The following is a 24,015-nucleotide window of genomic DNA, read 5'->3' on the forward strand; positions in this document are numbered from 1 at the left end:
CACGAAGATGATGGAGGGCATGGTGGGAGTGATCCAAAGTCTCCCTTCACGGCCAAGGCAGGGAGGGGAACAATCATATCGGCCTGCAGGACAGCATATCCACACACCTGTAACACCAACTGCACAGCACCATAGCAAAGGTACACAAACACACCGGCACCCTGAACAGGCACTCTCACCACCCCCACTACCTGCACAACCACCACCAACCCCTTTACAGTCACTCCCACCACCCCCACCACAGCCACCACCAATCCCTGTACAGTCACTCCCACCACCTGCACAACCATCACCAACCCCTTTACTGTCACTCCCACCACCTGCACAACCACCACCAACCCCTGTACTGTCACTCTCACCACCTGCACAACCACCACCAACCTCTGTACAGTCACTTCCACCACCTGCACAACTAGCCCTTACCCTGGCACTGACACCAAATGTGCTGACACCATCTGCACCTGCACCTGTTTATCACCCTGTACAACACCCACACACACATAGGCTACAAGCTCAACCTGACCCCTCACAGCGTTCATCACCCCCAAAATTGTGGAGATGCAAACATGATCGCCAGTAACATTCACGTGGTCAATTTGTCTTGGGCTCCTTAGGTGTATAGAGAAAATAAAGATCTACAAAAGTAATATCCTGTTGTGTATCATGTCCTGTCTAACGATGTAGGCATGTGTGTATGTGTGTGAGAGACAGTTACAAGTGTAACCCATCATAGCAACACGCTATTATGTGCATAGCATATGACTCACAAAATATGTGTCCATATTTGGAAACAGACATTCAAAATGAAGTCAAACAAGTTAAACAAAGCAGAATTCCTCAAAGATATTTATGTAGGAACAAATACAAACCGTCTGTTTGGAAGGAAGAAAGGAAAACAAATGATGATCTTAATGCAGAAGGAGAGGGGAACTTGGATTGGGGTGGGGCAAAACAAATATATACGTCAGGGAGCATCAGGGAAACCAGTCTATTAACAAGGGGAAAAATAAATCTTTGTCCAGAACAATGTCTCAGTCCAAAAGTCAAGTGTCCTTCTGGTCATCCTCCAGGACGACAATGTCTAGATCCTCAGGGTCCGACGCAGGCACTCGACTGGCTGGTGCAGGAACAGGCACCACATGGGTACATGACACACGAGGAGTATGGGGGAAAACAGTGTGGGACAACGGACAGGGGCACACATTGACAGTGGTGTGGGAAGGGATTTGGGAGACAAAAGACGACATGGCTATGGTCAAGGACTGGACGTTGGTGGTGAGGTTGTCCATAGATCGGACAAGGTCTGCTCTCATCGTGCATATCTCAAGATACACTTGTAGCAAGATGCGAGCAGACATGTCTGGTTGACCCTCGAACATCCAACTCCAGTCACCTGGCACAGCCACAGGAGGAACAACACCGGCAGGGGCATGGGGGGACAGTAGGGATGTGGTGCCTCAGGTCCAGAGCTGATGTGTTCGGCTTCGCGGCTATGAGGAGGAGGACAGATTTCAGGGGATGGAGCTGGAGCCCCCAATGTCATGGGGGACTCTAGAGGTAGGGAGGGGCAGATGGCAGGCCCAGATTGAATGTTGGCCTGCACCAGGGACACCTCTTCGGGAGCCATTGGTGAAGAGTGTGTGGGTGAGTGGCTCTCTACCACATCATGGTCCGAGGTATCAGGTCCTCCCCCCCCTACAATGTCTACAGCCACTACCCGGGACATAGCACCAGAGTCGTGTTCTTCCTCATCCCAGGTAGGCGCAATCCCCTGGCCTGCTGATGTTGAGGTCCCCTCCTCCTCCTCCTCCTCTTCCTCACTGGTGGAAAGAAGGTGTAGGCCCGGCGAACTGATGTCCTCCTGCTCCGGACCGGTTCCTGCAGTTCTTCTGTCTCACCAACCGTGTCTGCAGAAATGCAAGCAAAATCTTGATGTTGTGGTTGTTTCATGCAGGATGAGACACATACATAGATGAGCCAAGGTCAGATTTTGTTCTCCGCTGATCATACTCTACAGTTGTCAGGGGCCGATTTACGACTTCTGGTGCATCTCTGCTAATCAGCAGAGGTGTGCCAGATGAGTTGCGATGCATCTGCCCACCCGTGCGCCACCCCTGTTGTGCTGCATTTACAATGTGGCACACCGTGTCGCTTGGGTGGGCAGATGCGTGACGCATCCCCGGTGGAAAAGCGGCGCTTTGCTGGAGTGGCGTGGCAAGCGCGAGGCTGCTCCAGCAAGGCTCGGGGGTCCCCGATCTCTAACATGCTGCGTCAATCCTTACGCCTGCTTCAAGCAGGCGCAGGGTTTTGACACAGCATGGCCCTAAAAGTGACTGAGTGAAATCTGGTTGATTTCACTCAGCCACTTTTAGGAGGCGTTCCTGCACCGGAACGCCCCCCCCCCCCTCCCCCCCCCCAGTGCCAGAACGCCTACATGTGGTGCAGGGCTGTACAACGTGACGCATCTCCCAGATGCGTCACGTTGGATTTACCCAGCAGCATGGCGTTTGGTTTGCTCCGCTGCTGCGTCACAAAAGTGACCCAATGGCAGTGTAAAAGAGGCGCAAGTGTCTTGTAAATCTGCCCCTCAGTGTTTATTAACTCAAACAATGCCACTCTCTACTGATGAAGGGCTCAACCCAGAAACACGTGACTAGAGATATACAGCAATGTCTGCACCAACTTTTGTGAAAAACTCCAGCTAATTTTGAAGTAAGTTTGAACCATGTACTGCATTTACCAGGATGCAAAGGGGCAAACTGTGCTGGAACTGTGGGGCAGTGTGCTCCCAAAGTCCATTCTGTTTATGACCTTACATTACATGTATGTTGACTGTCATATACTGAATTGAGTTTGACGTGAACATCTCATGTGTATTATTGTGGCTTACGCAACTGTATTGGCCAAACCTCAACCTTGGCATTCTTGTGATCTGTGTGTCCTGTCACTGCTACATGTGCCATTTCAAAAAACAGTCCACCAAAGGAGAACATGAAGAGTCCAGATTTAATAGAATTTGGCCATTGATATGGAGTTGCAGCTATTTAACGTCTGGACAAGTGCCATCTGCTTTGTAGCATTGTAAGGGACAAGCCGAATGCCAAATGTGGGTCACACATCCACATAGGGTCTGGGCTACTCCTCTAGCTACATTGTGAGTCTAGTCTTTTGCCGTCCCCACACATCATCGGACAATCCAGTGCCACTTATTGGCTTTGTTGACTTAAAAGGTAGTGCAGTACACCGGTGAACGGTGGTGGGTGGTTGTGACAGCTACCTGTACATGTAAAATGTCATACAGGCCACTGAGGGTGAGATGTCGGTCAGTGGACACACCTTGCAAATTTAGGTAAACTTAAGAGTGATGCAAGGATCTCAAAGTCTGTCTTGACTCCATGGCACATGATGACCTATCTCAATTGGAACCCAAACTCTACAGGTGCAATGCAAATCACAGCATCCAATACCCTATGCGCACACTGGACAGTCTCTGTACCATTGATCATCCAATGCACACATCAGTTATGATTTCCTTGGTTCCTGGTAGTGGTGCTGGCAGAGCAGAATTCAATATGAATGCATAAGTGTGGCTCATTTACCCAGTTGTCATGAAGAAACTGCAACTCCCAAAATGTACTCTGCCCTGTACAGTCCATATGCCACAGTGTGCCTTTTTAATCTTGCTGACTGCTGCATGGACACGGAATTGGTGAATGGAGGCATGGGACACACAATGGTACAGCACTGTTTCATGAACCCTCCAGGAGCAAGAATAAATCATTTGTAGCTCACTAGGTAGGTAGTTTTAACCCACTTAAATAATACCACTCCACTTCACAAAACACTTTGCACCACACATAGTCCATCACTTAAAGTGCTCCTACGTAGTTCGCAAGTCGCAGCACGCCCCAGTCAGTAGAGGGCTGGAATGGCCCCAATGATGAAGCATGTGACCGTGGGGAAACTCTGGTGAGTGAGGGGACACAAGAAAGAAAAATATATTTTCTTTCTTCTATAATTCATAGCAATTCCAACTCCAGTGAGTGTTGTGAATGCTATTGACTGAAAAGCTAGGCTCTTGATCCTTGGTTCCAAGGGTTTTATGTTTACAGCACTGTTTCACTCACATCATACTCCCAGACACATATTGCATATGATGCACTTACTAGGTCCCTGCTGCTCATGCTCCTCCAGCTGAGCATGGAGGGTCGGCCAAGCTGCTCGCAGGACCCTCCTGTACAGTGGGGAGAGGCGAGGACGATGCACATGGTGCGGGAAGACAGGCCCGCCATCTCTGTAGCCTTGTGACTGTACTGCAGCACTAGCCGATTTTGGCCTTTAGCCTGGCCCAGGCTGCAGTGCTCAGCTGGTACTCAGGGTCCCCATATAGCTGAGGAAATTTCTCCAGCACCCCCTCCTCCAAGATGTCCAATTCCCTTTCAGAGAAAGAGGGTGCTCTCTCCTCAGCCATTTTGGGGAGATAAGTTTGATGAGAGCAGCAGGATGCCTGAGGATCTGATCAATGAACACAAAATGGCTGCCAATTACTTCCTGTGATGTATTTCCTGTCTCCCACTTCCTGTATAACATTGCCTGAATGAAATGATGTGTTCCAGTTTATTTTCGGATATCGCGGCCCGAAAAAGTAGTTTCCGGATCCGGAGCGTCGTTTACGTGCACGCGCATTACGCCGCGAAACCGGAACTTACGTTTTTGGGCCGTAACATCCGAAAATGACCCGGAACACAATATATCATACAGGAGATGTTATACAGGAAGTGGGAGACAGGAAATAAGTCACATAAAGTAGTTGGCAGCCATTTTGTATTCATCGTGATCCATCCACAATCAGTAATCAAATCCACTGCCATCCTGCTGCTCTGTTGTAGAAAAAACTGAAATGACATTCATGATTCTCACCTGCACTATGTAACAAAAGGGGGAACAGACCATTTCATGACATTTCTGCAGAGACGGGGGGGGGGTGGGCTGACAACATCAAACCTCAGTTTAATTTTCTCCTACTTTGCATTTTGGGACATGTAGTCCATATTGAGTGCTCATTATCAGAGTTGTGTGATGTGTTATGTAACATTGGTGTGGAGCAGTGTGGATATCTCACAGACACATGGGGGCAGATTTACAAGCCACGTATGCTACATTTGTGCCACGGTTGAGTCACTTTTGTGACGCAGCGGCAGCGCAAAGCCACCGCCATGCTGTGGGGTATTTTTAACGTGACTCATCTGGAAAATGTGTCACGTTGTAAAGCCCTGCGCCACAGTTGGGCATTCCTGCGCAGGGGATTGGGGGGCGTTCCAAAAAAGGAACGCCTCCTGAAAGTGGCTGAGTGAAATCTACAAGATTTCACTCAGTCACTTTAATGGCCATGCTGCGTCAAAACCCTGCACCTGCTTGTAGCAGGCGTAAGGATTGACGCAGCATGTTAGGCATAGGGTCACCGCTAGCCTTGCTGGTGCTGCGTTGTGCTTGCGACGCAACTCCAGCAGTGCTTCACCTTTATGGCAGCAGATGCGTCACGCTTCTGTCTATACTTGCCCCATGGCGCGCCGATTTGCAAATGTGGTGCATCCATGATGGCGCAAGGGGTGTCTGCCGTGACACACAATAACTGTGGCATCCCTGCTGAAATGCAGGGATGCACCAGTTATTGTAAGTCTGCCCCATGGTGCCTGGTTCTCCCATGACATCATCACTCACGTTCTGGGCCCATCATTTGTGGGGGAGTCAAATCTGTTGAGGTCACAGGCCTGAGTATGCAAGGGTTATGTCCTTTTGTGATTAGGTGACCCATCCTCATGAGGTCCAGGTATGTCTCTCAGGACTTGTATTGTTTGTCATCAGTGTGAATAGTTGTTTTTAGGGATGTCCACTACACTGATCGCTGACATGGGCACATTACCTTAGGCACACTCCACCTTTTGACTACTGTCAGCGGCTGTGATTTACATGCAGTTAGAATGGCTTGCAAAGTCGTCTCAGGGTGGGATTTATTGACACAGTCGTGTCTATCCAAGTTTCATCATTGACAACAGACAGCAAACCACATGTTGTCCATGACACTACAGGTTGCTCATGTGAAAAACGTGGCAACGAGCTGATCACGGACTTGCATGCCCTGACGTCGGTCATGTGCAATGGCCTGGTTTCCAAGATTCAGAGCTAGCCGAGGTTCCAGAGGCATGTGTAAGCCATGCGTTAACGCAATGTTGTGAAAAACACAACAGGCTAATATGATCGTGCACATGACTTCTGAGGAGTAAAGCAGCACACCCCCTGTACAGTCGAGACATCTGAATCGCGACTTCAAGAGACCAAAAGTGCGCTCTATGATAGCTCAAGTACGTATATGTGCCCTATTGTACCTACGCTGAGGTACAGTGTTTGCATGCCTGTAAGGGGTGAGGAGATGTGGGGAGAGGGCATACCCAGCGCCGCCTGAGGGAAGAAATGGCAGTTGTTAACATTTCCCTCTTTGACTTGCACAGAACATGATCTATATGTTCGTACATGCAGTGTCTGTTTGGCCATGATTCCTATTGTACAATGGTTAATATTGGGGGTCATTCAGACATTTCAATGACACATATCACTCATTTTTAGTGCTTGGTACTTACCCAGTAGCCACATGTTGCCAAATTCTCCAGCAGCCATACGCCGGGCAAGAGGTGACATTCGGAATATGAAGCTGTCATGGGTACTGCCTGGGAACACTGCATGCACATTGATGAACTTCCCACTGGCATCAAAGACAGCTTGCACATTGATGGAATACCATCTGTGTCTGTTGCAGAAGATGTGTGCAATATGGCGGGGTGGCTGAAGGGCCACATGGGTGCAATCCATTGCACCCAGCACACATGGGAATTGTGAAAGGAGATAAAAATCTCGTGCTTCCCTTTGTCTCATGGCCAGTGTATGTGGCATTTGTATGTGGCATTTGTATGTGGTTAAGGGCTCTAGCAGTGATGCATCTCAGTACCTGATGCAGGCACCGCAATTGGCTCGCCTGGGAAATGCCTACATGGTCACTGGAGATCCTTTGGAAAGACCCAGTGGCAAAGAAGTAGAAAGCAGAAAGGATCTTGAGATATGCAGGCATTGCATGTGAGCAGCAGGTCACAGAGTCAAGTTCCTGCTCCCACACACATACCATATCCAAGATGACTTCTGGAGGGCAACGGTACCTGGCCCTTACATCCTGGCTGGAGATTCCAAATAGGTTGATCCTCTGTCTGAAGATCCTCTCTGCTCTCCTCCTCAAGTAGTTTTGTCGCATGGCAAGGGGCAGTGCTACAAACACATTCAGTGACTATATATATATATATATATACATACATCTGTCTATATATATATATATACATCTGTCTATATATACATCTGTCTATATACATCTCTATGTGTGTGTGTGTGTATATATATATATATATATGTTTGTGTATATATAGATGTGAGCGCCCCCGCGCTGCACTGCTTATGACCTCACGTATTACATCACTCATGACATGGTCAGTGACATCACTGGTGACATTGACCACTGACTGTGAGTGCTTTTCCAAGAGTTAATGTGTGTTAAATATGCATACAAAGGTGTATTATATAGTTTACCCTAATGCAGGCCCTATTATACACTAGGGACTTATAGGTAGGTTTAATACCCCTACCCTATAATCTACTAGGGATTTATAGTGTAGGTCATTCCCAATGTAAGTGCACCCTTTTATATAGTTTACCCTAATGCAGGCCCACCCTTTTATATAGTTTACACTAATGCAGGCCCTATCATATACTAATGCATGTGTGTTTTCACTTGAGCTTTCAACTTAACACTGTGTGGGGTATTTTACAGAGTACTTTAAGGGAAAAACGCAATGTCTGATTATGAGTCAATCGAAGGTGCTGCAGAGGAATTCTTCACATCGGATAGCGAGCAATATTCGGATGCAACATCTACATCGCAGGCAAACTCCATGCAAGAGCCGCCCAAGAAACGAGCAAAAAAGCGCTTTGTGAAGTACAGGCCAGAATGGGAACTTTCACACCACAACATCTGCAAGGTGTCAGAAGATATGTTCAAGGCCAGGTGCAACCTCTGCAATAAAGACTTTTCCATTGCCCATGGAGGAGAACGTGATATCAAAACGCATGAGGCAGGAGCACAGCATAAGAAAAATGCCTCAGGCAGGGCGAAGATGGCCACAATTTCATCTTACCTGCAACCAAGCTTCCAGCCAGAAGTAGCCAAAGTAAGTCATTGCTTGTTTCATCATAATGTGACATAGGTTTTATGTAATTCTTGTACACTCTTCTTGCTTTGTCACACTCTAAGACTCCCAAACCAAAGTGGCGAGCCATCTAACAATTTTCAGTTACTTTCTTTAAATGTGCAGCAGTGTTTACCAAGTCAGGTTGCTTTTCTCACTCTGTTTATATTAAGAGCACATCATACTTGCTTTTGGGTGACCAGCTGACACGTTAGTTTACATTGGCAGTGCTAAGCGCCATTGTGGTAACGGTTTTCTTCACCAATGGAGGTTTTCTTAAACCTTTGTGTATTTTTTATTTTTTACATTTTAGGTCACAGCTGCAGAGGTGACTCAGGTGTACCATGCTGTGAAGCATCACATATCCTACCGCTCCCTGGATTGTGGCATCAAGCTAAGCAAAGTCATGTATCCCGACTCCTCCATTGCGATGAAAGCATCCTGTGGCTGCACAAAGGCATCAAGCATCACTGTGAATGTGCTTGCTCCTCTATCGTTGCAGCAAGCACAAGAAGACTTAAAAGATGGGTATTTTTCTGTTTGCAGTGATGCCTCAAACAAAGGTAACATTAAACTCTACCCACTTTTGTTGCGGCACTTTAATTTCTCCTTCGGTGTGGCCTACACTCTGTTGGATTTCTATGAGGATGCAGCAGAGACTGCTACAGCTATTGCACAGCAGATCACAACCAAATTACATAACCATGGTTTGAAAATGGAGCAGGTCGCGGCATACTGTGGGGACAACGCAAGTGTCAACTATGGACGACATCATTCGGTGTACCAGCTCTTGAAGGGAGCAAATGGAGACATTCTGCCTGCAAACTGTTCTGCCCACATCTTGCATAACTGTGCTAAACATGCTATTAATGGACTTTCAATGGATGTAGAATCCTTTGTTCTAAAAGTCTTCAGCCATTTCTCTTCTTCCGCAAAGCGGACAGCAGAGTTGAAAGAGTTTTTCACTTTTGTGGACCTAGAGTGGCAGCCTTTGTGTCGGCATGTCCCAACACGGTGGCTCACGTTGTTCCCAGCCATTGCGCCACTGTTGAAGTGCTGGGAAGCACTAAAATCTTATTTCCTTTCCCTTGGGCCCGAAAAAACACCCAGAGCAATATGGGATTTTCTAGGACTTGAAGTGGGGAGACCACTATGTCACAAGGCGAGGTTTATCTTTTTTTTGTGCATGACATTTTGGTAATTTTTAACACTTGTATCCTGCAGCTGGAGAAGGATGAGCTGAGTGCCCCAGAAGTACCAGGCATCTTCAAAATATTAAGGAACAACTTAAAGGACAGAGTGGAGAATCTGTTCTTTGGTTTTCAAGTGCACAGCTATTTAGTGTCCCATGATTCAGAGTTGAGCGCAAGCATGAAGGGCGATTTTTTGAAATTTATGGAGCGCTCCTTAAAGTACTTGGAAAAATGGTTTGATTTTTCAGAGAGCCATTATTTGGCAGCAATAGAACCATGCTGCTTAAGAGAACCTCTCACTTTCCAGCAGCTCTGCAAAGCTGCCGATGCAGTTCACTTGACCAAGCATTTGGAACTGCAACATTTATTTAACGAGTACAGTGTAATTGTTCCCGCTATGCGAGCTGTGGCAGGCACAGACTTGCCAAGTGCGTAGAAATGGCTGAATGTTCTATCAAAGTTGCCGTGTGATGTCCCTAACATAAAAAAAATAATATCATTAATACTTAGCTTGCCAGGCAGTAATGCACCCACTGAAAGGATTTTTTCTCAGCTGAAGTTCACCTGGACTGACACAAGAAATAGGTGTGATGTGGATCTTGTTAAGGCAGAATTGCAGATCCAGGAGAACATGAAGCATTCGTGTGCTGACTTTTATCAATTGGCTCTTAAGAACAAAGAACTTCTGAAGTGTGCTAGTTCAGAGAAAAAATATAATTTCAAACACTAGCACCAAAACTAATATTACCTGTGTCAAAAATCTGTTATTTCCGTGGTCATATTTTGCTTAGTGTTCTTTACTACTTTTTTAACCTAATATAAACTTATTTTGACTTGTATTTACTTTTGTTGTCTATTTACTTACATACTATTGCACAACCTAATTTGTAGTGTCACTAAAACTTGCCCTTTGTCACGAATTTTCGTCCCGAATTTTTGTCCTGAATTTTGACCCTCCGTCCTGAATTTTGTCCTGCATTTTGACCCTTTGTCCTGAATTTTTACACTCCCTGTCCTGAATTCTCACCCATGCCAGTTGGTCACCCTAGTGACCAACCGTCCGTAAATTTCACGGACAGTCCGTAATTTCGGCCCTCTGTCCGTTGTCCGTGAAGGTTTCTTTAACGGACGCCATTTGTCCGTATTTCAGCAGTTGTTGGGTGACAGCCAATCATATGCCAACAGTTTGCTGTGGAGAACAAATAAAGCGAGCTAGGATTGGCTTGAAAGCCATCAGCCAATCCTAGAGCTCGCTGGTAACTGCAGGAGTGTGTCAGGCCAATAAGAACTGCTTTAGGGTGCCCAGCCACGGTATTTCTGGACGTGCAAAGCACGTTTCAAGCCTTTCCCTTTCTGCATATTTCGTGACCAGGACTCGACCCCTGACCCGTAGGCTCCTGTGTGAGTGCCAGCCCAGAGGAGGAAGACCCGACCAGAATCACCCGACTGCCGTGGACCCGCCATACCCAGCCGAGCAAACACCTTCTCATTACGCTTCGGTAAGTGTTGAGTCAGTGCTGAATGATGTGCTTTTATTTTGTACTTGCTCGGGGGTAGTGGCGATGTTGGCCTGTGTGTTCTTTTGCTCCGTGAATCGATGTGTTTTTATTTTGTGCTTCCTCGGGGGTAGTGGCGATGTTGGCCTGTGTGTCCTTTTGCTGCATGATGTGTTTTTTATTTTGTGCTTCCTCGGGGGTAGTGGCGATGTTTGCCTGTGTGTTCTTTTGCTGCATGATGTGTTTTTTATTTTGTGCTTCCTCGGGGGTAGTAGTGGCGATGTTGGCCTGTGTTCAGTTGCTACATGCCTGTTGTTCGTGAGGGTGTGCGGTTTTCAGAGTTTCTTAAATCATGTTTTTATTACAGTTAGGTCATCTGATACTTAATAAAATAGGGCCTTGGCACGCTCTTCAACTAATTTGAAACCGATGTTAAAGATACATAGATATACACTGAAAAACACAATTTATGTTATGTTCCCAGATTTTATTTTTACTTTTATTTACCAAGATATATCAAAGTTCCTTATTGTGGCACTGAGTTTTTTTTCGATATGTTGGGGCAAGCCTTGATTCATGTTCTTGGTTGAAGCATTATTATGCGAGTACTTACACAGATTTAGAACATTAGCATCCGTTTTGCATTGAGGTGACTGAATATCAAGAGGCAACCACTGAATTGCCGTTGTGTACATGTTCGAACTCTTTTTAGCATGGTGGCAATACCTTTGGTCTAGAAGACATACCAACCATCATTTCGAGGCTAAAATGAGGGTGATATTGCCGAACGCTATGAACGCCATCCGTGGGCCACAGAAAAGATATTTGTAACTTAGGGAGATGTTTTCCTGGGCTCAATGGACAGTAACGTTGTGGGATGTATTGTGAGGAGCGGCAATTTATATCTGTGCCAGCTGGGGAATGATGTCACAATCAGTCTGAACATCCCAGCAGACATCATTCCTTTCTGGAATATCTATTGTTAATCACTGTTAGAGCTGCAGATACTGAATAAAGTGATGTGTTTTTTTTTTAACTACACTTAATGGACCCTTTAAAGCGCATTTGGTCTGCTGTACTGGGACTAAATGGTATGACGTAAGGTTGCTTCTTTAAGAAAGATTTTTTAAACCACACAGTGCCTGTAACCTTGGTTAGCAGTGGATAGAGATTAAAGTCCCTCCTTTATGTAGGGCCCATACTCTTTACTTTAATACACATTGGACCAGTGACAACGGCCCGAGCTTTATGCAAATAATTTTAAAGATGCTGTAACCATGGGCTGGAAAATTCTTAACTGACAGGCTTATCAGCAGGCGCTCCAGAACATCTATATACATAAATCTGTCTATATACATACATCAGTCTATATACATACATTTGTCTATATACATACATCTGTCTATATATATATATATATATATATATATATATATATATATACATCTGTCTATATATATATATATATATATATATATATACATACATCTGTCTATATATATATATATATATATATATACATACATCTGTCTATATATATATATATATATACATACATCTGTCTATATATATATATATATACACATACATCTGTCTATATATATATATATACATCTGTCTATATATACATCTGTCTATATACATCTCTGTGTGTGTGTGTGTATATATATATATATATATATATATATATATATATTTGCGTATATATAGATGTGAGCGCCCCCGCGTTGCACTGCTTATGACCTCACGTATTACATCACTCATGACATGGTCAGTGACATCACTGGTGACATTGTCCACTGACTGTGAGTGCTTTTCCAAGAGTTAATGTGTGTTAAATATACAAACAAAGGTGTATTATATAGTTTACCCTAATGCAGGCCCTATTATACACTAGGGACTTATGGGTAGGTTTAATACCCCTACCCTATAATCTACTAGGGATTTATAGTGTAGGTCATGCCCATTGTAAGTGCACCCTTTTATATAGTTTACCCTAATGCAGGCCCACCCTTTTATATAGTTTACCCTAATGCAGGCCCTATCATATACTAATGCATGTGTGTTTTCACTTGAACTTTCAACTTAGCATTGTGTGGGGTATTTTACAGAGTACTTATAGGGAAAAACGCAATGTCTGATTATGAGTCAGTCGAAGGTGCTGCAGAGGAATTCTTCACATTGGATAGCGAGCAATATTCGGATGCAACATCTACATCGCAGGCAAACTCCATGCAAGAGCCGCCCAAGAAACAAGCAAAAAAGCGCTTTGTGAAGTACAGGCCAGAATGGGAACTTTCACACCACAACATCTGCAAGGTGTCGGAAGATATGTTCAAGGCCAGGTGCAGCCTCTGCAATAAAGACTTTTCCATTGCCCATGGAGGAGAACGTGATATCAAAACGCATGAGGCAGGAGCACAGCATAAGAAAAATGCCTCAGGCAGGGCGAAGATGGCCACAATTTCATCTTACCTGCAACCAAGCTTCCAGCCAGAAGTAGCCAAAGTAAGTCATTGCTTGTTTCATCATAATGTGACATAGGTTTTATGTAATTCTTGTTCACTCTTCTTGCTTTGTCACACTCTAAGACTCCCAAAGCAAAGTGGCGAGCCATCTAACAATTTTCAGTTACTTTCTTTAAATGTGCAGCAGTGTTTACCAAGTCAGGTTGCTTTTCTCACTCTGTTTATATTAAGAGCACATCATACTTGCTTTTGGGTTACCAGCTGACACGTTAGTTTACATTGGCAGTGCTAAGCGCCATTGTGGTAACGGTTTTCTTCACCAATGGAGGTTTTCTTAAACCTTTGTGTATTTTTTTTTTTTACATTTTAGGTCACAGCTGCAGAGGTGACTCAGGTGTACCATGCTGTGAAGCATCACATATCCTACCGCTCCCTGGATTGTGGCATCAAGCTAAGCAAAGTCATGTATCCCGACTCCTCCATTGCGATGAAAGCATCCTGTGGCCGCACAAAGGCATCAAGCATCACTGTGAATGTGCTTGCTCCTCTATCGTTGCAGCAAGCACAAGAAGACTTAAAAGATGGGTATTTTTCTGTTTGCAGTGATGCCTCAAACAAAGGTAACATTAAACTCTACCCACTTTTGTTGCGGCACTTTAATTTCTCCTCCGATGGGGCCTACACTCTGTTGGATTTCTATGAGGATGCAGCAGAGACTGCTACTGCTATTGCCCAGCAGATCACAACCAAATTACATAACCATGGTTTGAAAATGGAGCAGGTCGCGGCATACTGTGGGGACAACGCAAGTGTCAACTATGGACGACATCATTCGGTGTACCAGCTCTTGAAGGGAGCAAATGGAGACATTCTGCCTGCAAACTGTTCTGCCCACATCTTGCATAACTGTGCTAAACATGCTATTAATGGACTTTCAATGGATGTAGAATCCTTTGTTCTAAAAGTCTACAGCCATTTCTCTTCTTCCGCAAAGCGGACAGCGGAGTTGAAAGAGTTTTTCGCTTTTGTGGACCTAGAGTGGCAGCCTTTGTGTCGGCATGTCCCAACACGGTGGCTCACGTTGTTCCCAGAAATTGCGCGACTGTTGAAGTGCTGGGAAGCACTAAAATCTTATTTCCTTTCCCTTGGGCCCGAAAAAACACCCAGAGCAATATGGGATTTTCTAGGACTTGAAAGTGGGGAGACCACTATGTCACAAGGCGAGGTTTATCTTTTTTTTGGGCATGACATTTTGGTAATTTTTAACACTTGTATCCTGCAGCTGGAGAAGGATGAGCTGAGTGCCCCAGAAGTTCCAGGCATCTTCAAAATATTAAGGAACAACTTAAAGGACAGAGTGGAGAATCTGTTCTTTGGTTTCCAAGTGCACAGCTATTTAGTGTCCCATGATTCAGAGTTGAGCGCAAGCATGAAGGGCGATTTTTTGAAATTTTTGGAGCGCTTCTTAAAGTACTTGGAAAAATGGTTTGATTTTTCAGAGAGCCATTATTTGGCAGCAATAGAACCATGCTGCTTAAGAGAACCTCTCACTTTCCAGCAGCTCTGCAAAGCTGCCGATGCAGTTCAGATGACCAAGCATTTGGAACTGCAACATTTATTTAACGAGTACAGTGTAATTGTTCCCGCTATGCGACCTGTGGCAGGCACAGACTTGCCAAGTGCGCAGAAATGGCTGAATGTTCTATCAAAGTTGCCGTGTGATGTCCCTAACATAAAAAAAATAATATCATTAATACTTAGCTTCCCAGGCAGTAATGCACCCACTGAAAGGATTTTTTCTCAGCTGAAGTTCACCTGGACTGACACAAGAAATAGGTGTGATGTGGATCTTGTTAAGGCAGAATGGCAGATCCAGGCGAACATGAAGCATTCGTGTGCTGACTTTTATCAATTGGCTCTTAAGAACAAAGAACTTCTGAAGTGTGCTAGTTCAGAGAAAAAATATAATTTCAAACACTAGCACCAAAACTAATATTACCTGTGTCAAAAATCTGTTATTTCCGTGGTCAAATTTTGCTTAGTGTTCTTTACTACTTTTTTAACCTAATATAAACTTATTTTGACTTGCATTTACTTTTGTTGTCTATTTACTTACATACTATTGCACAACCTAATTTGTAGTGTCACTAAAACTTGCCCTTTGTCACGAATTTTCGTCACAAATTTTTGTCCTGAATTTTGACCCTCCGTCCTGAATTTTGTCCTGAATTTTGACCCTTTGTCCTGAATTTTTACACTCCCTGTCCTGAATTCTCACCCATGCCAGTTGGTCACCCTAACTGCTTCATGCTGAAGTGATGTCTATCATTACGTGATGACGTTCATGCTGCAATGCCCAGCAGATGAGTAAAGGTTGCCTAGAAACCGGTGAAACTCTTTTTCTACAACATCACGGAGCCGTTTACCAACTAAATCAGAGTTCAAGTAAACATGCTGACAAGCACAGCTGAACTGTAAGGCTCCTTACAGCCTGCAAAGAATCACGCTGACAGGCACAGCTATAATTCCATATTTAATTAAAGGATCATCATTTTCGCTACGTAAAAATTCACGAGTGTCACAACAATAGAATGCAAGTGACACTGTGAAATTTATGACAAGTTCGCCATCTAGTGGATTCTTTGGGTAATCATACAGATCTGGGAGAAGCCAAAACACTTCCACCGGTATTTCAACAGTGTGTATGCACCAATGTGTTAATTAAAATAGCAGGAAGCCAGTTACACGCGCTGATTGGCACAGCAAATTCGTATTAACATTCAATTGTCCAGAATATTTACATTTACATTATTTCATTAGTGGAAAATGTCTCCATTGAAATAACGTCAATTTGATTGTCAAGTTTAATTGTTAGCAACATTTGTGCATTTCAAGCAATTTTTGGTGACATTATTCTTTCTTTTCAATAACTATTTTTCCACCTCAACTATGGCTTCCCATAATATTTCTACACCTCCTACTTTTTTGGAACATCCAGGTCAACCTTGTATGGTATGGGAGGACTGGAAAGAAGCTTTCGTCACCTATTTAGAGGCAATTGGTGGTGATGATTATGTATCCAAAAGAAAATTGGCCATTTTAAAGCATAATCTTGGGGTTGAAGGTAGAAAAGTGTTAAAAATTTTACCTATGGAAGATAGGAATGTTGATTCCGAATCTGATGATGATGAAGATGTTTTTGAAAATGCTGTGGAAGCATTAGAAATACATTTTGGAAAAAAAGTCAGTATTGTTGTAGAACGTCACAAATTCTTTTCACGTGCTCAATGCCAAGGTTAGTCAATTGATCAATTTGTAGCTGCACTAAGAAGACTAGCTGTATTGTGTAAATTTGGTGAACTTAGAGACGAGATCATCAGTGACCAAATGATCAACAGAACATGCAACAAGTTCAAGAAAAACTTTTAAGTCTCAAAGACCCTACTTTAGAAAAAACTTTGCAAATAGCCAAACGTATCGAGAATACCTCCTTATATGTTAAGGAATTAGCCCCCACATGCATCAACCTATTTAGGAAGTGCAAACGGTGCGAATCGGTAAATTCGGCCATTTGCACTTCCTAAATACGTTTTTGGGATGCAAGAAACAATTCGCTATTTTTTGCATTTCTTTTAAAATGCAAATGCAATTAAGGATTCGCATTTGTGCGATTCCTTAAATGCAATGCATCAATTTGTAAAAAATAGCGAATTTTTAAATTAGAAGTGCAAATTAACACGAGGTTGACCCTCGTGTTAATTTGCGAAAAAAATTTAAAAAGCAAAAAAATGCATTTTTTAAACTTGCATGTTACAGACACACATGTCCTTTGGACATGTGTGTGTGTAACATGCACTTGAAAATACATTTCAGGGGTGCAGGGGGGGGTCCTCTGCACCCTTGCAATGCATCAACAAATTGCAAGTGCAAAAGAAAAAAAATGCAAAACGGCATTGATTCCTATGGGCCTCTAGGCCCATAGGAATCAATGTAATGCCATTCCTTAATTGCGATTCGCAATTAAGGAATCGCAATTTCCGAAAATTAAGAAATCCTAAAAACTTTTAGGATTTCTTGATGCATAGGATTTTGCATTTCCTAAATAGCGATTCCTTAATTTTCGCTATTTAAGAAATGCAAAATCCTAGATTGATGCATGTGGGGGTAAGTGGCGAATCCACAAAAAGTGATAACAATGCTTATAAGTCATGTGATGTTTGTGTTGTAAAAAAACATGTACCTAAAATTAATAATGATTCTAGTGCAAAATCAAAACTAGTAACTAATTTCAAACCAAAGCAATGTCACAGATGTGGTAGTACTAGACATTCCGCTTAGTTCCCTAATTGTCCTGCATTAAATAGTACCTGTTTTAAATGCAAAAAGATTGGCCATTTCTCCAGAGCTTGCAGGCATAGTTAAATCCCAGGTTCAAGAATTCTGTAAACATGGTGAACAAAGATTCTCTTATGTCATATGAAATGGATAGTGACAATGATGACAGCATTGAAGTGATGATAATAGACAATGATAAAAGTGATCTACAGACATCTCCTTATCGTCCTCCAAAATGTGATATTATCATTATTGGTTTAGAAGTATTAGTGTGGGCGGATTCTTGTTCACCCTTTACATTAATCAACAAGAATATATGGGAGAAAACCGGTGCTAAAAAACCTGAAGGATATGGCGGTGAAAAATTACCGGTTTTAGTTTTTTTTTAAATTGAATTAATGTATCAATCTAGGAAAACTGTTTGCAAAGTATATGTTGTTGAAAAGGGGAGGTCTCTGCTAGGTTGGAGAGAACAAAAGGCTCTAGGAATAATATTAAACCCAAATCATCCTAAGCAAGTATTAGTAACTGCATCCCAGAACGAGAATGAATGGACCAAAACATTTCCAAATTTACTGAAGGCAGAATTAGGATGTCTTTACAAATTTAAACACCGCATAATACTAAAACAAAATACTGTACCCAAAATACACAAGGTTAGGAACCTTCCACTAGCATTAAGAGGTTTATTGAAAGAAGAATTACAAAGATTGTGTAATGAGAAAATAATTGAACCCATAGAGTCCTCCGAATGGTTAAGCCACATTGTTCTAGCTAAGAAACCTAATTGCAAAATCAGGATGTGTGTTGATCTCAGAGCTTTCAACAGTTGTATTTGGATTGATCGTTATCCTTTACCTAGGATTAATGAAATGCTAGCCTGTGTAAGAGCCAGTGTAAGAGGGGGAAAATATTTTACCACACTTGATTTATCGAATGCATACCATCAAATTTTGTTGGAAGAAGAATATAGGCATTTAACGTCATTTATCACATCTGAGGGTGCTTACCGATTCATTCGTATGCCTTTCGGTCTGGCATCTGCATCTGCAGTTTTCCAGAGAGTCATGCAAAGCATCCTGAAAGATTTACCAAATGTTTTAGTATTTCAAGACGATGTGTTGATCTGGGGTAAAAATATTAACAAACATAATGATATTCTCAAAATGGTGTTACTTAAACTGGAAAAAGCGGGTTTAACCATTGGGTTAGAAAAGTGCACATTTTGCACGGAAGAAGTTGAATATCTGGGGCACACCCTTAGTGTGGATGGTATTAAACCAAAACTGAATCTAGTTGAGGCTATTGAGGAAGCTCCTGCTCCTAAAGACAAGGACAAATTAAGATCGTTTCTCGGTATGGCCAAGTACTACGCCAAATTTGTACATCATTTTACGCATAGGGTAGCTACTTTAAGGACACTCATGAAAAAAAGGGGTCAAATTTAGTTGGTCCAATGAACATCAACAGGCATTCAATACTGTAAAAAAAAATCCATTGCCAATGCCGTCACACTCGTACGATTCAACCCTAATGACAAAACCATTGTAGTAACTGATGCCAGCAACAGTGGTCTTGGGGCAGAACTCTTGCAAGTTCACGAGGGACAAGAAAGCATTCCCGTCACACACTTTGAAAGGAGCAGAGTGTACTTATTCAACTATTGAAAAGGAGGCACTAGCTTGGTGGGGCATTCAACACTTTCGAATTTTTGTTTGGGGAATTGAATTTGAATTGTGAATGAACCACAAACCTTTAGTGGATTTATTTGCTACGTCTGGTGCAGGCAGAGCTACCCCTGGCATAGCAAAATGGCTATATCTTCTTCAAGAATATGTGTTCACCATTAAATATGTGCCTGGTGTTCAAAATATTAATGCGGATTGTTTATCTAGATTACCGCTACAACATGGTGAAGAGATGCATGATGAAGAATGGATGGTTGCTGACACACATGATTGGGGTGGTGCCATTAAAGAAGAGGAATGGACAAAAGCTTTATTAGCTGATCCTGTTTTAAGAAAACTCATTGAAGTACTTCCTATACACATAGGTTGGGATAAACAAGAAGATTTATTGCCATTTAAATGTGTGTGGGAGGAGTTCTGTGAATAATGGTATAATTAAAAGGAATGAAAGATTGGTTGTGCCAAAAGGTTTAAGAGAAAGAAATATTAATTTGCTCCATGAGGGACACGGTGGCATGAGAGGTATGAAAAGGAAAGCTCGCATGGATTTTTGGTGGCCAGGAATGGACATACAGATTGAAAGATGTGTACGTGACTGCATTCCTTGTGCTTCTAGTGATAAGTCCCATAAAATTCAAGAGACACCGATATGTCCAGTGCCATTTCCTAAACAACCATGGGAAAGGTTAGCAATAGACATTTGCGCCCCTTTTGAAGGTTTAGGAACTGATGGAAAATATGCTATTGTCTTAATGGATTTCTTTTCTAAATGGCCCGAGATAGGATTTGTAAAGGAGGTTAAATCTAAAAATATTATTGCTTTTTGTGAAGACATTTTTCGGGGTGAAGGTTGTCCTGCAGAAATCCTAACGGATAATGGCCCCCAATTTGTATCTGAAGAATTCAGTATGTTTTTGACAAAATGGGGCATCAGACATTGTAGGACTCCGGTTTACCATCCAAGGGGAAATGGAATGATTGAACGTTTCAACCGTGTTCTTGGTGAAAACATCCAGTTGGCTAGACAAAGTAATTTATGCTGGAGGGATCAAGTAAAAGATATGTTGTGGAATTATCGTGTTACACCCCATTCTGCAACTGGAGTTACACCTTTTAGTTTGTTGAAAGGTAGAGTGCAATGCACTGTTGCTGCTCCTGCATGGATGGCGGGAGCTGGTTCTTTTAAACTAAATTACAAGGTATTGCGTGAAAATGTGAACAGATATCAAACCAAATATAGACTAAGTCACAACGATAATGTACAGAAAGAATGTAAAGTATTTGATAAAGGCATGTTAGTCAGGGTGCATTATGACCATCTTCAAAGGAAGGGGGGTTCCAAGTTATCCACTCCAAAAACTATTGTTGAGGTAAGAGGAAATTTTGTGAAACTGGATGATGGTGGAATACTAGAAGAGTGACAAAGTGTAACGATATGGAATGCAAAGAGCGGTTGCGGAATAGTAGTAAAGACGTCAGCAAACCTTTAGTAATATCTAGGGTTCCTAGTTTACAAGATACATTCTGACCCAGATATTTGGAATCTTATATTTGTCAGTAGTTCTCATTATTTTCTATATTTTATATGCCATTGTTTATTGTTATGTTTTGCTTCGTTAATTTGCATATTTTCCTTCAACAGTCTTAATAGAGTTAATGAATTGCTGTGTTAATTTTGATTCATGTTTCATTCTGTTATTCTTCAATCTCTGATGTATTATAGTTCTCTACAATGTTTTATTCGAAAGGAAGATGTGTTATGTCTATGTTTCTTTAATTACTTCCATGCACCATGCTTTCACTTTGAGAACACGGACTATGTTCGCGAGGTGGGAGACAGTGACTGATAGGACTGTTGGTGAGGCTGCCGGCCAGGAGCCATTCCTGTAATCTAAATAAATCATCTTAAAGAAGACTGCCTTGTACGCGTGTAATGTTACAGCCACCTGTTTGCTTCGCAAAGAGAAAGGAAATGTTCTTAAGAGGTATAACCTGGAACAGCACTACAAAATGTGGCACTCTGGATACACTGAGAACTTCCCACTGAACTCAAAACTGTGTTATGCAAGAGTGGCATCGTTAAAGCAAGCTCTTCTTTCCCAGCAGAAGATCTTCCTTCGCCAGATGAAGGATTCTGAGGCTGTACAGAAGAGGCTTTCGGGTGCGATCAAAGCAGTCAGAGGGTCACCGTTCTTCAGCATTCCCATGGATGAGTCCACAGACATAGGCGATGTGGCCCAGTTATTAGTTTGGGTGAGGTATCTGGACCAATCGCTTCATCCCAAAAAAGAGCTCCTGTGCCTTCTACCACTGCAAGGGCACACAAGAGGAGAAGATATACTGGACAGCATGTGCAACTACTTTAAAACAAATGACATATCACTGAACACTCTTGTCAGCATAACAACAGATGGGGTTCCTGCCATGGTAGGCCATGACAGAGCCTTCGCATCTATGCTTAAAAAGAATCTCATAGGACAGACTGTGATAGACTACCACTGCATTACTCACCAAGAAGTATTGTGTACAAACTTAAAGCATGGAGAACTGAATAATGTCCTAAAAGTTGCAGGGAAAATTGGTAATTTTATCCATGCCAAAGCTCTGAACCATAGACTTTTAAAGCAATGCTGCAGGAACCTGAAGCGAAATATACAGACCTCTTGATGCACACTGACGTGCCTTGGCTAAGCAAAGGAAAGGTTCTGGAGTGGTTCATCGCATTGTTTCCTCAAATTAAACTCTTTGTGAACAGTAGAGGTCAATCATTCCCAGAACTAATGGATGTGAAATGACTTCTTATGCTCCATTTTCTTTCAGATGTTTTCACACATTTTAACGCTCTCAATTTGACACTGCAACTACAGCTTGTGTGCTGCTTGATGAATGGTATTTATGCTTTTGAAAGTAAGCATGTGCATCTCAAAGAACAACTGGATGATAGTGACTTCACCCACTTCCCAAAACTGTTGGCTGTGATGGAGAGGTTTCCAGATGCACTAGAAATTTTGTCAAAGCTAGACCTTAGATTATGTCTTGAAGAAGTTGCTGGGGACTGATTTTCTCAATTCAGAGCCCTCACCCCTCTGTTCAAGCTGGTCAAAAACCCCTGGATGGCGAGTGCACGAAATCTTGACATGGTTGCCCTTATTGGCATGGAAAGGGCTCAAGCAGAAATAGAGCTTATTGACATGCAGCACAATTCAGCCCTCAAAGCATCTTTTTTGGGGCAAGCACCAAAAGAATTCTGGAAAACTGTACCTTCTTTTTGTTGTTGTTTTTTGTGTGTTTTTGTTGTCCTCATTCCACCAAAAGCTGTGCAACCCATTCCGTCATGGGCGCCCTGGGACTGATGATCTTGCAGAAGCCTGGGCCACCCTGCTCTGCCTCTTTATTCCGAGGCATGGTGTAATCATTGGACAGGAGGCCTTAGACCAGCCTCATTTCCCTTCCCCATTCCACCAACGGATCCCACACCATACTGTTTACGGTTCGCCCTAGTCCATATTCTAAGCGCGCAATGCTCAGTGCCGCCCATAACCAACTTTCATACAGGGGTGGACTGGGGTCCTTCCATAATTTACATATCTCTCTGCGCGCAATTAAAACTAGACTAAGAAATAGCACTACCTGTGCTCCCCTTAATAAACTAATTAGATCAATATCCAGCCCAAAAAAACCTCTAGCTAAATTCAGGCTTAATTGTACCTTAAAGATTCCCTCCAGGGCCTTCTCTATAGCTATATTTTTGGTGTGTAATATAGCCTATTAATGGTGAAATAGTGATTTTTCTTCAGGGAAGCCGATCTAGCATATTTATATAGGAAATGGAGAGATGTGTCGTAGAGAGCTGCCGCAGAATCTTCCAACCTAGAGGTATTCCAGATATGGTACATAGGGGGGCCTCCACTTCCTCCTCCTCCAGCATTTTCCTGTACCATAGTCCTACTTCCTTCTTCATCCGACTCGGGGATTGAAGTAAAGACTCAACATCCCAGTTCCACCTATATTCTCCCTTTCGGCGGCAAACCAAGAACAAATCTGAATGTACTTAAATCTCGAAAAGGAGTCCCCAATCTTTGATCTCAAGACCTCCCATGGTAACACCCCCTCTGAAGCTATCATATCTGACCATATTACTATCCCCACTCTCCTAATAGGAAGAGAGAGACTATCATCAAAACAGGGCGGCAGCCGCGGGGAGTCCCAGATTGGGGCAAGATCTGAATAATATTTTATGCCTCATTTCTCCTTAACTCTAAGCCATACAAAAAGTGCATGTTTCAATACCTTTAAGCGCACCTTTTTGTAATATTTTGGCGCACCATACTTATAAAGGGACCCAGAGCCCCCGTTCTCTTGTTCCACCATAGTGTTCAATACCTGCCCCCAGCTAGAATCATCTGGGCTAGACAAAAGGCATCGAATGTTTTTCAGTTGGAAGGCAAAAGAGTACGAAAAGATATCTGGAAGCGCAAGCCCTCCCTTCCTCAATCTTCTTTTAAGCTTTTTCCAGGAGACCCTTAATTCTTATTAGCCCATATGAAACT

The 24,015-nt window shown here is 42.9% G+C and overlaps 1 protein-coding gene across 1 annotated transcript; it reads left to right on the plus strand.

Annotated features, from left to right (window-relative positions):
• Nucleotides 1–7,892: 7,892 nt before the first annotated feature.
• Nucleotides 7,893–9,914, plus strand: LOC144828172 (uncharacterized). Its single transcript, XM_078686269.1, has 3 exons — nt 7,893–8,267; nt 8,599–9,171; nt 9,510–9,914. The coding sequence occupies exons 1-3, from the start codon at nt 7,893–7,895 to the stop codon at nt 9,912–9,914; spliced, it is 1,353 nt and encodes a 450-aa protein (XP_078542395.1).
• The last annotated feature ends 14,101 nt before the right edge of the window (nt 9,915–24,015 follow it).

The sequence above is a fragment of the Lissotriton helveticus genome, chromosome 4_1, assembly GCF_964261635.1.
Source record: "Lissotriton helveticus chromosome 4_1, aLisHel1.1, whole genome shotgun sequence".
NCBI lineage: Eukaryota > Metazoa > Chordata > Amphibia > Caudata > Salamandridae > Lissotriton > Lissotriton helveticus.